Below are 15,529 nucleotides of genomic sequence, written 5' to 3'. Positions count from 1 at the left end.
CTGATTAGTTAGCTAATTAGGATACTTCCAAATGAGAGATGTTGAAGTCTGGCAGGTACTGACTTTAGTTTGCTGTCCAAGTCTATTGGAACATCCTGTGGTTTGACCTTTAGCAGGTGTGAGTGCAATCCTCTCCCAATCTCCCAACTCCACTTTAAAGCCTTAGCCTTAATTACTTCATTTCCCCCCGACAATCCTAAGGTTATTGTGATAATCAAATGAATTAATATTTGTAAAGCTCTTAGAACAGTCCTGGCACACAGTAAAGCTTTGTCTACAAAGACTATTTTAGGGGCCGAGCCCGCCGCGGTTCGGATCCTATATAGGACTGACCGGTGCACTCACTGGCTGAGTGCCGGTCACGAAAAAACGACGAAAAAAAAAAAAAAAAAAAAGACTATTTTAGCTAACCATTAGACCAATAGCTCATACTGCTTGATGATAATCTAATCTGCCTCATTCATCCTTGATTCTCTAAATGTGTCTATGGCTTAGTTGCTGGGAAGGTTGTATTAGCTTTATTAGGAGAAGTAGTGGCAGTCCTTTTACCAGTCAGTTGCATGGAACAGAATTTACAGAGAACTTGGGCCCTGCCCCAGAGTGGCTAAGTAAGAGGATGATGGCTGCCATTTTCACACGCTGTTACCACCAGGTAGTAAAAGTCCCTGAAGGTCAATTTTAAGTAATCAGATTGGCCACTTCCCTTCCTCCGGGAAGGGAGTTGGGATGGAGGAATTGTGGATTATTTTTTCCAGGGAACTATCTCCAATTGGAAAGAAGTTCGAAGTCTGCTCCTGTGTGGAAACCTGAACACAGGCATCTCCAGGCCCTGTAGCTGCCCAGTGATAATGCGGAAATTGTGAAATGCCAGAAGACACCTTGCATCAGGTTTGGAATCGTTCCAGGGTATTCCAGTTCAGCCCCTTGCCCATTTTCTCTTCATTGGGAAGGTGCTGGCTGCCTAACGACCTTTAAGTTTGGAGCATCTGAAACCTGGCCAAGGGGAGGTCTGGGGTACTCATTTGGAGATGGGCGCCATCAATTAACCAGAAGAGCCCCTATTCCCAACTGTGGCCGGACTTCTCATTGGTCCCCGGCGGGAGTACATTTGCCTCGCCCTGTCTTATTTGCACCGCCCCTAATACCGCCCTTCGCGTAAACGCCCGGGCGGGGTTAAGGACGACTGGACTGCAATTGCGCCTGCGCAGGGGGCCTGCGGGCTAGAGCCGCAGGGCTGCTTGGCCCCAAGGGCTGAACTGTCACTGCGCCTGCGCGGGAGGCCAGTAGGCCAGCAATGCTGAGCGGACTCGCAATCCGAGCTGGGCTGTCAGTGCGCCTGCGTGCGGGCCGGGCATCGAGGTTCTTGGGTGTGCTGCGCCGGTCGCCGGGTGCAGCCATGCAGAGAGACGACTCGGAGCTGCCCTCTAAGCGGCCCCGGTGCGATGGCAGCTCGAGAACCCCACCAAACACTTCCGCAGCGGCAGACAGGTCCCCGAGCCCGGAACTCCACCCCGACCGCCGCACCTGGGACACAGAGCAGGTGTGCTCCTTCCTAAAGCGCAGTGGCTTCAAAGAGCCCGGAGTGCTGAAAAACTTCCGAGGTAGCGGGGCTGGGGGGCTGAGGGGCGAGGGATGGCGACCCGAGGCAGGGGCTAGCTAGCCAGGCCTGAGGCTCCCTGAGGGAGGGGACTTCGCAAGAGAACTAAAGCCAAGAAGGGAGACCTGACGCGGGAGGCACCCCAGCGGCGGGGGGCGCCGTGCGAGGGGCGACATGAGGCGGAGGGCCCTCCTGAGAAGGGGCCGAGGCGGGAAAGGGAAACCTGGCGGGAGGCACCCAGGAGGGTGGACCTGCGTCTGGTGGCGTCCAGGAGTGATACTCCGTGACGGAGGAAGGAGAGATGGGGGCGTCTGGGGTTGGGAATGTATAGGGAGGGAGCGGGCGCTGGGGATGGTGAACCTGGGAGGGACAAGTGTAGATTTGGATCTTGCTCTGGTGGGTTTCTTCAGGAACTTGACACCCCACCGTCGAGACTCGGGTCCCCCCCTCCTTTTCTTTTTTTCTTTTTTTCTTTTTTTAGTTAGAGGAAGGTATTCCCTAGACTTTGGTCGGATGCTTCCTGTCATTCAGGCCCACCAGGCTCGGAAGACCCTTCTGTGCTAACCGCAGCTCCTTGAACATTTGCCACATGAAAGTGTGTTCTGGCGCTTTTGTTTCCCCCCTGAATTTGAGGTTTTCCTAAAGGGGAGGGACCTTGTTTTGTTAATCTCTGAATTCCCTCCGCCTACCATAGTATCCTAGTAGGGTTTAATAAGTGTTTGTTGATTATATTTGCAAAGCTTGGTAATGATCGATCATGTTTTGCTTTTTAAACGCGATTTCCCTTCCTAAATCTGAACACTTGTTCAGTTGTTCAGTTAACCACTGAATTCCCAGCATTGCACAACTTGGCCACATCACATGGGGAAGTGTGTAGGTTCAGAGTTTTCTAGGACTTTACTGGTTCATATTCAAGCATCCATCACTCGCATCATCCACTTTCAAAAAGCTGAAAATCTAAGCTTCTTGTCGTGGGTGTGAGCTTAACGCCCCTCTTAACCTCTTAGGTGTTCCAATGGGAAAGTCGTTCTTCGGTGGTAGGGATTTGCAGATTCGGCACACTTTTGCAATTGTGGGATGGAGCCCTGTCTGTCTAGGTGGGAGACTGGGATTTGAGGAACTTCAGTGGTTCAGGACCTAAAGATAGCTTGAATGCGTGTGGGAAATTGTATTTCTCTTTTTTTTTTTTTTCTTTCCCTTTTTCACTTTCCCAACGGAATTTTTTCTTTGATTAGCAACAGGTGGGGTGAAGTAGCTTTATGTTTTCTGTCTCTAAAATGTAATTGGCCATGTTGTTGGCAGTTTCAGTGGTGTTCTGTAGATTAATTCATCAGCTTCCAGAATGATCTGTGTTCTCTTGAACCTTCAGTCTAGTGCTAGAGAAAGACACTATGTGCTTTCAGTTGGTGAAAACTGACCAAGTGTTCCCAGTTGCTGATGTCTTACCATCTGCTTTGCCTTAACAAAACTTAAATTAGGCTTCTCTCTTTCCTTATAGCCCCTGAACTCTTACTTGCCCCCCATATCTGAACAAGCACTAAAAAAGTGTAATATGCCCCCTTAGTCAGATTCTCCTGGGACCTGGCTGACCATACCTGGTCAGTGTCCTCTCAGACTTGACTGGTGGTTTCCTCTTGCTTGTCCAGCTTCCTTTGCAAAGATTCTGCTTATCTCTGCTTTGCCATTCCTTTCCCCTTTAAAAGAAAACCCTTTCCTGTTTGATTTTGAGAGGCTTGCAGATTTTCTGAGATTGGCGCTTTCTCTCCATTGCAATAACCTTTTTTTCTGATTAAAGTCTCTAAGTCCAGATTTGTTTTTATTTGACAAAAAGCACGATATTATGGAACAAAACGCCTCAAGAAAATCCTGAAATTAGATGCTATGATCCACACTTTTACAGATGATGTGTGAGAAGCCCAAAGACGTTAAGTAACTTTCAAAAGGACACACTGGTAGAAAAAACCAGAACTGGATTTTTCAAAGTTAGGTTTTTGGACTCCAGAACTCATGCCAGCTCTACCTGCTATATCTTAACAAGTGTTATAAAAAACTATTGGAGAACATAACCCATGTTAGAAAATCAATTAAGAGCAAGTGGAGAAAAAACCCAGTGGAAAAATAAGCAAAACACAAGAACAGACCAATGACAACCAGCCAATAAACACAGAAAAAGATGTTCAGCCTTAACAGTAACTTAAAAAATACCAATTTTTGATTTATATTGGAAAATATATAAAAGATTAATAATAGGAGAAATCAGTAATCTAATAAAGTTGATGGAAGTGTCAGTTGGCTCAAGAATAGACAATTTAGCAATACATCTTGACTTATAGGAATTTCATGTGTAGGAATTTATAGATATATGTCCAAAAATATATATTCAAGATGATTATTCTAACCATTGATTGTAATTAGCAAAAAAGTAGAAACCTAAGTATGCATCAATAATAATAGTAATAAATAATTGTGATGGCTAACACTTGAGTGTTTACTTTGTGTGAAATACTGTTCTGTGCACTTTACGTTTTATTTTGTGAAATCTTTACAACTCTATGACATAGGTACAATTATACCCATTTTAGAGATGAGGAGAGTAAGGTCCAGAAAAAAAAATTGGTTGAAGATATTATGGTACATCTATATTGTGGGATACAAGACAACCATTGAAAATGGTAGATACTTTAATAATTGACAAAAGAAAGATGTTTATGACATGTTGGGTGGTGAAAAATAGATTATGAGACAACATAATCTCATTTATATGAAATTACAAAATTGCATAGATATGTCTTGAATGGTGTTATCCAAAATGTTAACAATGTTTACCTATTAAGAGGATTTAAGTGAGTTGATATTTTATACTTTTTTTTTCTTAACATATTGCTTGGAATTTTTTTACATTGAATGACTATTTTTCATGATAGAAAAATACAAAATATACCATTTACATATAAACATTTTTTTTAAAACTACTTCCTCATTTTCTCTTGTTACCTTCAGAAAGGGTTTTGTTTGAAAATAATTCAGATTTCTGGGATCTAAAGTCAGGAAGGACTAGAACGGTATAGAACAAGAAAAGGAAAAAAAAAAACTGTATATATTGTTTTTCTCAAAACAGTATATTGCATGTTTTCCAAGAAGATTTTTCAAAACTCTGGGTACTCCTCAGGCTATGGTTTTAACCTGATGATTGTAAGAACAATAGACGTGTAAGTTTCCTGCCCTACTTCCACCCCAAACCCTACCTGTTTGAGAAGAAGCTGCTGACCTGGCAAAATCCCACAGTTAGGTTTCACTTTACTTTTTGCAGGTGGTCTTTTTTGTGAGTCATTTACACAAATAATTTTTGAATTTTCACCTGATTTATCAAAAAATGCTTCTTGATTTAGTTATCTAATTAAAATTAAGACTTTACAAGTAGCAAATCAAAGGGTGGTACTTTGCACAGTCAAGTAGTGGCTGCTCAATAAATGTTGATCTAAGTAAATTCTGTTAGATTCAAATTGCAAGAAATTAAAAAGCATATGTTGTAAATATTGAATTTGTCTTTTTTCCCCCTTTCTTCATAGAAGAGAAAATCACAGGCTCATTACTGCCCTATCTTGATGAGTCTCACCTTGAAAATCTTGGAGTAAGGTAGGAATGATAAAATTCACATTGTAACTAAACATACTTCTTTCACCTTTGAGGAACAAAGCCCAAGAGCTCTGATACTAACTGTCCTCATTTTAAATCTATGAAGTGTTTTAAAACAGAATCCCCTGCATACTGTTTGTTTTTGCTTTGCAATTCCCGTGTTCAATATTACTGGTGACTCCTATTTTAAAGAATTTTGCTGACAAGATTTTACGAAGTTTGTAATGACCAACTTTTTACTCTCAAGTTCAAGATAATTGAATTATACAAGGATGCTTCAAAAAATTCCTGGAAAAATTGAATTAAGAAATAATATGAATCTTTCCATGAACTTTTCAAAGTACCCTTGTACACACCAGAAAATATATAAAAAACGATAGGAAAAAAATGTTGTCAATAAAATCAAGGCTACAAATCCATCTGGAACATGTTTCTAGGTCTTCCTAAATCTATCTTAAGCTTGGATTGTATCGCTGGTATTATATTTAAAGATGCTATGTAGAATAGTTTGGCACTTGTTAGTTGTATGATTTGGGACAAGTTATTTAACCTTTCAGTTTCTGCACCTGTGAAATGGATAATAATAATGACAATGTATATAAAGTATGTTGTATTACATACAATATGTGTAAATATATGTCAAAGTATATGACTAGCTCTCAATAAATTTATATACAACACACACCCACACCCATGAGAGTGCTGCAAAAAGTTCCTGGAAAGATTTGTATTATCTTTTAATTCTATTTTTTTTATGAACTTATTACCAAGCAAAGGCTCACTGCCCGATGCACATAGAATCCAATGCTATGGCACTGGTTTTTGAGAAAAGAAAGGCTTTATTGCCAGGTCCGAGAGCAAGGAGACAGGAGGCAGAACTCGAATCTGTCTTCCTGACCAGAAAGCAAGGCAAAGTTTTATAGAGTTGGGAGTCAAGCAGTAGGATCATAAAATGTCATAAACTGTGGGATTGGCAAATTCGATTGGGGGAATTCCATATTTGGAATATGGAATTGGGGAAATTTCAGTCTTTCTCTTTTGAGCCCATCCTGTAACAATTTAAGGCATTCCTTACTTCTAATTGTGGTCCATAGGTCCTGGTCATTTCCTTTTGGTTCTGCTTATAAGAGACTTTTTGTCCCCTTAGCAGGACAAGGTTCATTGGAAGGTCATCTGTGGCAGACATGAGGCAGTGATGAATGAGCTCTGTAAAATATCTCATTCAAGTAGGTTAGAACAAAGAAAACATACCAATACATACCAGTTCAAGCCAGTTTCAAACTGTTTGAAGTACCCTCACCTATACAGCTACAGGTCCTAGAGTCTGTATTCCAATGAGGCCACTTTAAATAATATCTCAGTTGAAGATCCAATGTTTAAATATTCCTTAAAGTGGAGGTTTTGTTTCAGTTAGGGAATTGGCAACAGTGGTGAAATATGGTCTTTTCTTTTGGAATCCCACTTAGCTAAATGTTATTTGTGGTAACAGTAACCAATGAATCAAAACAAAGGATCATACTGAATTACTTCATGTACTATTGCTTAATAATTGACAATGGAAACATTATGAAACAGATCAATTTAGGATATTTAAGTGACTTTCAGTAAATGTCCTTTGGATCAGAGTCTTCAAGGACCTCATCTTGGCTCTTTCATTTCAGCCCCCTCAGTCCTCTCAAAGTCCCCCTTACTACCTATTTCTTGTGTATAAAAGTTGCTTACTATTTGAACTAAATGGAATTTGTTTTAAGGGAACCATATAGTTCTTAGTGAACTCAAATACTATTGATTCATTCAACAAATATTTATGAAGGCTCATTATGTAGTAGGCATTCTTCCAGTAACTTGGGACAGATAAGTGAACAAAATAGGCAAAATTCCAGAAGGAACTCTCTGGCACACCTCTTGTGCCCACCTCATAACTTTGAGATGGATTCTGGAGGACTCTGTAGAGCTGTGTTGTCCTGTACAGTAACCACGAGCTACGTGTTTTAATTAATTAAAATTAGTTTAAGTTAAAAATTTAATTCCTCAGGTACACTAGCCATATTTCAAGTGCTCAGTGACCACTTATGGCTAGTGGCTACTGTGCTAGACAGAGCAGATGTAGAACATTCCCACCATCACAGGAAGTTCTGCTGTCCAGTGCTGCCTCAGATGATGCCCGTGGAATCAGCCCTAGTCACTCACAGTAATACCACTGCAGCCAACTTGTTAATATACCTTTGTACTGTTTTTCTCTCATTTCTTTTTTTCACCCTCCCTAGTCCCCACTCGTATTCTGAGAGTTAATTCCCCAAAGTAAATTACTTGTATCCAAGCTCTTGTCCTGGACTCTGCTTTCTAGGGGAAATCCAGTTTAGACAAACACTTCTTAAATTCCTTTAATTTTATGATCAGCCATTGATTTTAAAGGTTTTTCTAGGAAATAAGAAACATTCTTACATTAAATGTACATATCAGTTGTAGGAAGCATTAGATTTCAGAAATGTTGGACTACACAAAGAATATCTTATAGCTAAGTATCCTGGCCCATGACTACTTTAAATCTTTATTTAATGCCACAGTCTGTACTAAAACAAAACAAAAACCCAAATTTTTGGTGGTTATTTTTATATACTTTAACCAGTGATTTCCTTATGAATAGTTTCTTTTTGGGTTTTCATTGTGATGAATGCTGAGTATCAGTTCAGAGAAATACTGGGCAGTAGCAAGGTTAGTTTAGGTATGGTATTTTATGTGCTGACTCCTAGTGATGCTCAACTGTGTGGTTACCCTTAATCTAAGTCATTATAGCCACCTATAAGTACTTCTTGACACCTGGCTTTGTGTTGTGCTTGTTATGTGAAACTGATGCAGAGGAGAGGGAAATAGAAAAATATAAGGTATGCTGCTTAGTTATTTATCAGCTGTAATAAAATCATTCTTAGATTTTGTTATTACCATGAGTCTCAGGCCAGTATAGGGCTTCTGACTCCAAATCTGTCTAGGACTCCAACAAAAGATTCTTTTTCATTCTAATTAGCTATCAGGTTAGTATAGGCTAACCCCTTTCCTGCTATTTTTTTTTTTTTTTTTAAAGATGACCGGTAAGGGGATCTTAACCCTTGACTTGGTGTTGTCAGCACCATGCTCACCCAGTGAGCTAACCGGCCATCCCTATATGGGATCCGAACCCATGGCCTTGGTGCTATCAGCACCACACTCTACCAAGTGAGCCACGGGCCGGCCCTGCTATTTCTATTGACACTCAGTCAAGTGTGAGGCCTGGACAAATTAGTAATTGTAGATGAAGAGATATACAGGATTTTGACCTGTTCAAATTTAATTCCTGTTAAATTTTTCCTCAAGGACTGGCTGGTTAGCTTACTTGGTTAGAACTGATGCTAATAACTCCAAGGTCAAGGGATCAGATCACCTTACAAGCCAGCTGCCAAAAACCAAAATAGTCTTTCTCAAAACTGCATGGGGGTTACTGACAACCTTCATATATATTTGATTCATGCTTGAGTCATACCTGGTGCTCAAGTCAATCCAGGATTATGAGAGTAGGTGTTGACTTCAGTTTGGTTAAAATAAGTTTGAAGTATAAATTGAGCTTTCAGTCGAGACATAGGAGATGTTGAAGTCTGAGTTTACCAGGAGAGAAGAGGATTAAGGTCAGAACCATTGGATTCAGCAGGAAGGAGCAAAGGAAGGTGAGAATTTCTAGAAGTATGTTTGATTGATCCCAATCAAACCTCTCTTTCTTTTAGTGTAGATAACCTTGAGTTGATTATATACTATTATATACTCCAGTGATTATTGTTAAGCAAATAATGATAGATTTGTTTATCCTTTTATAATTTCAGTTCCTTGTGGGAGAGGAGGAAGCTGCTTAATGATATCCAACAACTGGGTCAAACTCACAGCGATGCACCGAAGGTAAGAGGAGTTTGAGTTTGTTATCATGTTTTTTAAATGTAAAGTAATATAACTCAGTCATTTAAATGAGCACAGAGTATGTATTTAAATCGGAAGGAAAACTAAGATGTGTTAAGCATACACAAAAGCATGAATAGTCCACTACCTAGCTTGTCAAATCTTAACATTTTGCCTAATTTGCTTCAAATCTGTTATTTTTAGAATAGAATATTAGCAACTATTGAAGGCCTGTTTGTACCCCTCTTGCATTCTTTGTCTATCCTTTCTTCCCCAGCATCATCCTGAATTAGGTGTTTATCATCTTTATGAATATTTTTTACTTTTACTACATATTTATATATATCCATAAACAATATATAGTATTGTTTTACGTGTTTTTAAACTTATATGAATGGCATTGCACCGTAAGTAACCTAAAACTTTTATTTATAATAATATTTTTTATAATTGTCTACATCGACACAAATAGCCCTAGTAACCTTCAGTCATAGAGTAACTTTTAAACTTGTACTAAATTTTGTCAGTTTTGGTAAACTTTCTTATGCCATATTAATCCGGAAGGTGGATACATTTCTAAAGTTGAATCTATCAATAATTGTTTATTCTTTCTCCCCCAATCCGTTTCAGATGTCAAAAGCCCTGTTGTTCAGACTTCAGTCCCAAGAGTCATTTTAACAGCAAGCATTCAACTGCTCAGAACCACCCCCTTCCTGCCCCACAAAGATTCTGGAAATTTAGAGTAGAGCTTCAGAAATGTGCATTTTTCACAAGCTCTTCAGTGATTCTAATAACATACTTAAAGGAATGTTTCATGGTTGTTTGATGACAGGAAATGCACCTTATTGTTCACATTCTTGACATCCCAAGGTCAAGAAAACTTAATTTCAGATCTGGAAGAAGGTGTAGGGTATCTCACTCTCCTTTTGCAATTTTTGCATGATCATCATCATCATTTGGATTTTTCACCAGTGTTTTTTAAATGTATTTAAAATATAGCATTTGTGTTATTTCAGATCCCTACAAAGGATACTTATTTTTATTTTACATTTGCAAGCTAGTAGATTTATTTTCCATTGAAAATCATGTTAGAAAAAATTTAGGGGGTTGGTTGATTAGCTCGTTTGGTTAGAGCATGGTGCTAATAACACCAAAGTCCGGGGATTAATCCCTGTATCAGCTAGGTGTCAAAAAAAAAAAAAGAATATCAAATTCCAACTCTTTCTGAAAAAGTTACCTGATATTAAAATACTTCATTATCAGGGCCGGCCTGTGGCTCACTCGGGAGAGTGCGGTGCTGATAACACCAAGGCTACAGGTTTGGATCCCTATATAGAGATGGCCGGTTAGCTCACTTGGGAGAGCGTGGTGCTGCCAACACCAAGTCAATGGTTAAGATCCCCTCACTGGTCATCTTTTAAAAAGAAAAAAAAAAAAAAAAACTTTATTATCTTCATGAAGAAGTAAATAACATAGTCACATGTCAAAGATGGTATCTAAGTATCTTGTCCTGCAGTTAGAAGAAAGTTGCTGTCCTGTGTTCTTTTTTGTACTTCCTCAATAGCAGCAGCATAGGGTGTTCTCTTCAGATAGGGCATAGGTAAGGTGACTTTTCTTCATTAGAAGAGATAATCTCAGGTGACCTCTGAAATCACATTTTCACAATAACATGTTGCAACAGAAAGGTATTTTTGAAGTAATATTCAAGGCGATCATTGGTTTCAATTGCTCATTTTTATTCTTTTTTTCTATTTTTCATTAAAAGCAGAAAATTGTTTAACCTCATTTATAAATTATATATATTTTTGTTTGTTTTGTTTTGTTTTGGGTAGCTGGCTGGTATAGGGATCCCAATCCTTGATCTTGGTGTTATAACACTGTACTCTAACCAACTGAGCTAATTGGCCAGTCTTTCATTTACAAATTATAAATTACAGTTGTTGATAATAAATTTTAAAGCTTCTAAGTATTTTAGTCAGTGAGTAACTGTCTAGTAACGAAATCAGTACCTTAAATGACTTTAGCTTCATCAGTGCAGTTGAACAAAGAATTGACCTAGCTCCCTACTTAAATACAGCTCTCAAAGATTCCTACCCTAATTTGGTGTGCACCTTTTATTCTTTTTTTTTTAAATGGCTTTATTGAGATATAATTCACATACTTTATGATTCACTCACATAAAGTATACAGTCAGTGTTTTTTAGAAAGTTCATAATGTTGTTTAATCACCCACAATCTTTTTGTGTGTGTGTGACTGGCCAGTACAAGGATCCAAACCCTTGACTTTGGTGTTATAGCACTGCAGTCTAACCAACCGAGCTAACAGGCCAACCTTAAGCACACACAATCTAATTTGAGTTTTGAGAGGTTTTTTTGGTATATTCTGGATACAAGTCTTTATCAGATATATATGTAAATATTTTTTCCCATTTTATGGGTTGTCTTTTTACTTCCTTGGAGGTGATCTTTGGAGCACAAAAATTCTTAATTTTGATGTAATCCAGTTTATCTGTTTTTTTCTTTCGTCTCTTGTGCTTTTAGTGTCATAGCTAAGAAGCCATTGCCTAACCCAAGGTCACCATTCTTATTCTTGGCATGGTTTTCTTTAGGATAAATTTAGTTCAGTTAGCCTCTGAAGCCGGGGTTGTAGAACAGGAGGAGGAAGTGCAGTGTTTAACACATAGGCACTAATCTGTCAAATGTATTAGTGAACCTTAAGAGAGAGAGAAGCCTGCTTTATGTACCTATTCTTACCTAATACAAGGTGTCTTCAAGAAGTTCATGAAAAGATTCATATTATCTTTTAATATTATTTTTCCATGAACTTTTTGAAGTCCTCTTGTATGCGTTAGATTATAGAATCCCCACCTCTGAATCCTTTTCTAATGGCTCTCTCTCCCCTTTCTTCTGGATAGAACTGTCCACTCCTTTTATTTCTTTCTCTCCATTCTCTTTACCCCATACTCTCGAAATAGATTCTACTATCTTTCCCGGAGAGCAGGAATGGTGGCTCACTCATCTCTAATCCCAGTGCTTGGCATATACAGTAATGCTTAATAGACAATAGGATTGTTTCATCTTTCTGTGCAAATAACACAATAGGATGGATATCATATAGCCTTTAAAAGTGACAAGTAAACCACGTGACTGTATAAGAAGTAGTTCGTATTAAATAATACTGAGAACAAAAATAACAGTAGTTTTTAAAGAATGATAGGATTTAATATCACCTATGCACACTAAGATCTGGGACAAGATTATGAAATAATGTAACTAGAATTCCCAACAAGTCAGTGCCCAACGTTAGGGGAATGGCTTAAAAATGTTGATTCATTAATGAAATGGGGCCATTAAAATGGTAATTATTAAGATTATAAAAACATGAGAAAGTGTTTATGATGCATTTGACATGAAAAGGGAGACGGTATGTGTGTGTGTTATGACATTAACTAAGTTAAAAATAATTTTCACTGAGATTTTAATTTATGAGGTCGCTAAAGTTTCTTTTAGCATATTTAGGGTGAAATAAATGTTTTAAGAACAGTTATTACAACCTGAAAATTTTACAGTAAAGGCTTTTAGGCCTTTAAATGGATTAAAAGTAGATTATAGAATTTTTATTTGATAATCTTTAATAACAGGTTCTCATTTGTCTGTGGTAGTTACACTGATCTTGTGTAAGGGGGAAGGAATAGATCAGTGTATGAATTTTAAATATTTAAAAATTGTGGAACTTCTCCTTTTCTGATAAGGATACTCACAGAATTGAATTATGACATTCATGGTTCCTTCTATTCCTGAGATACTTTGACATCATTCCTGGTGTATTATTTTAGGTGACTAACCTCAATATAGTTTGTAATAATCATAAAGTAGTTTTATAGAGCAGGATGAAAAAAATTAATAATCACCAGACATCAACCATATATCTATTCTTTGTTAACGTACGTACATAGTTTAACGAAGTTGTAAGTTCTAATCATTACTTGACGCAAGCTGTCAGTACCCAAATTGAATTCAACTATTTTTAAAGGAAATTAATTCCTTATCACCAACTGTTGCTTTGCCTCCCATGGATTTGTCACCCCTTTTCCCCTGGGTGATGGAGCTGCCAAAGATGACCCAAAGCCCATCTGTTCTGAGCAGTGAGAAGCCCCGAAAAGGGGTTAATCTCCCAGAACCCTCAAGATAGAGGCATTCCTTCCATTTGGGAAATTAACCACGAATTGGGGTTCTCTTCCTGCATTTATTCTCCATATTAGACACTTTATCAGATTCCTTTTTTATTCTCTAGTCTTCTCTTTAAAAGGTTCTCTTTATTTAAAGGTGGATAGAGGAATATTAAATCTTCATATTTATCTCCATATTTGAAGCTCATGTTTAAGCTTAGAGTAATGAATAATTGTGAAATTTATCTTTTCTAAGTATTTCTGAGTAACATTAAATACTATAGAACTTTTCTTTCCTATATATGATGTCTTATCTTTATGGTTAGAGGGATTTCTTTCTCTTTCACTCCCTTTCACTTCTCTGTCTCTTTTTTTTTCTTCCCCCCTTTATTTTTATATCAGTTTTGGGTTTATAGAGAAATGGAGCAGATATTACAGATAGTCCTCATGCCCCCCACACCCTCCCCACACAGTTTCTCCTGTTATTAACATATTACAGTAGTGTGGTACATTGTTACAGTTATGAACCAATATTGATTTATTATTAATTCAGTTTTGCATTAGAGTTTCCTCCATGTGTTGTACAGTTTTATGGGTTTTGCCAAATGTATAATGTGGACTGGCCAATTAGCTCAGTTGGTTTGAGCACGATGTTATAATACCAAGGTCAAGAGTTGGGATCCCTGTACTGGCCAGCCAAAAAAACCCCCAAATGCATAATGTCATGTATTCACCGTTATAGTATCATACAGAATAGTTTCACTGCCCTGATAATCCTCTGTACTTCATTTATTCATCCCTCCCTCCCTCTTTCTTTCTTTATAAGTCGTGGGAACTATACAGATACATTTAGAAAAAAATTTAGACACAGTGCCTATAGTAAATGGATCTATACAGTACCCATGACTATATGATCTGCATGAGTGTGTTTAAATTTAAATGAATATAAGACTAACTCATTGGCTGCTGGTTAGCTCAGTTGGTTAGAGTGTGGTGTTCTAACACCAAGGTCAAGGGTTCAGATCCCCGCACTGGCCCCACCGCCCAGCATAAAAAAGCCTAACTAGTTAAAGTCTAATGGAATCATATCAATTTCTAAATAATAATAATTGTGTAGTTTTTTCAATTCTTGTGTTGTGTTTACAATGTTATCTTTAATGACTTGGAAGTCAATTCAGCATCTTATTTCAGGGTTCTCAATAGCATTGGCTATTATTGTTTTAAAATTTAGATATGGAATTGGGGGTACTTCTTAATTATCAAGTAGATATGAGTGAGAAGAATGAATAAATGTGTTTTTTAAAAAATAATAAAGCCTAATAAATCATATATGTAATAAAAAGATTGAAACCCTTATCTTTCTGTTATTAGAATCCATTAGGAAGAAGTAAAATATACCCAGATCCAATATACTTGATCTGTCTGGTAATGATACCTAAATAAGGTAATGATATTAATATCTTGTCGTTTCCTTTAGCAGTAGTCTTACTTGAACAATTAAATACTTTGACTTTGTGGTTAGGAATGGCTGCACAAACATTTTAGATGGAGTTATATGTTGTTCCTCATATTAATTTAAACATAATTTTCTAGGTAATTAATGATCCTGTCCATGGTCACATTGAGTTCCACCCTCTCCTCATCCAAATCATTGATACACCTCAATTTCAGCGTCTTCGGTATATTAAACAGCTGGGAGGCGGTTATTATGTTTTTCCAGGAGCTTCGCACAATCGATTTGAGCATAGCCTAGGGTAAGAAGGAGTGGAGGGTGGGGGGAACTTGCAGTTATTAAGTACCTCCTCTGACTCGTAAAATAATTGTCTTGTTTTATCTTTTAGAGAATAAATAGTTTTACAAAATGGTGATAGTATCTTTATTTTATAAATGAGAAATTTGAAGCTTTTGATTTACCTTTCTGAATTTTATTTCATGTATTCTTATAAGCCACCTCAGATCCTCCCTGGAAAAATAATGAAAGTGTCTATTGACAGGTCAGTTGGATAAAATATTTGTGTTCAAATATTATTTAAAAGCTAATAGGGTTCGTTACTGATAAAACTAATTTATAAATTTGATCATTAAATTTTCATGTAGTCCCTAGTTTTTTGTTTTTGTTTTTGTTTTGGCAGCTGGCAGGTATGTGGATCTGAACCCATGACCTTGGTGTTATAACACCATGCTCTACCCAACTGAGCTAACCAAC

General features: G+C 37.8%; 1 protein-coding gene across 2 annotated transcripts in view; it reads left to right on the top strand.

The window, feature by feature from the left end:
• The first annotated feature begins 1,328 nt into the window (after nucleotides 1-1,328).
• The window catches only part of SAMHD1 (SAM and HD domain containing deoxynucleoside triphosphate triphosphohydrolase 1), a 68,250-nt gene continuing 54,049 nt past the window's right edge, over nucleotides 1,329-15,529 (top strand). For both annotated transcript variants that reach the window (XM_063090593.1, XM_063090584.1), the window contains exons 1-4: nucleotides 1,329-1,601; nucleotides 5,167-5,233; nucleotides 9,085-9,157; nucleotides 14,917-15,077. In XM_063090593.1, coding sequence (XP_062946663.1) covers nucleotides 1,397-1,601; nucleotides 5,167-5,233; nucleotides 9,085-9,157; nucleotides 14,917-15,077 — 506 coding nt within the window. In that variant the 5' untranslated portion in view covers nucleotides 1,329-1,396. The remainder of the gene's footprint in view (nucleotides 1,602-5,166; nucleotides 5,234-9,084; nucleotides 9,158-14,916; nucleotides 15,078-15,529) is intronic.

This window comes from Cynocephalus volans, chromosome 1, assembly GCF_027409185.1.
Source record: "Cynocephalus volans isolate mCynVol1 chromosome 1, mCynVol1.pri, whole genome shotgun sequence".
In the NCBI taxonomy this organism is placed as follows: Eukaryota; Metazoa; Chordata; class Mammalia; order Dermoptera; family Cynocephalidae; genus Cynocephalus; species Cynocephalus volans.
This window is presented reverse-complemented; position numbering and strand designations above follow the sequence as displayed.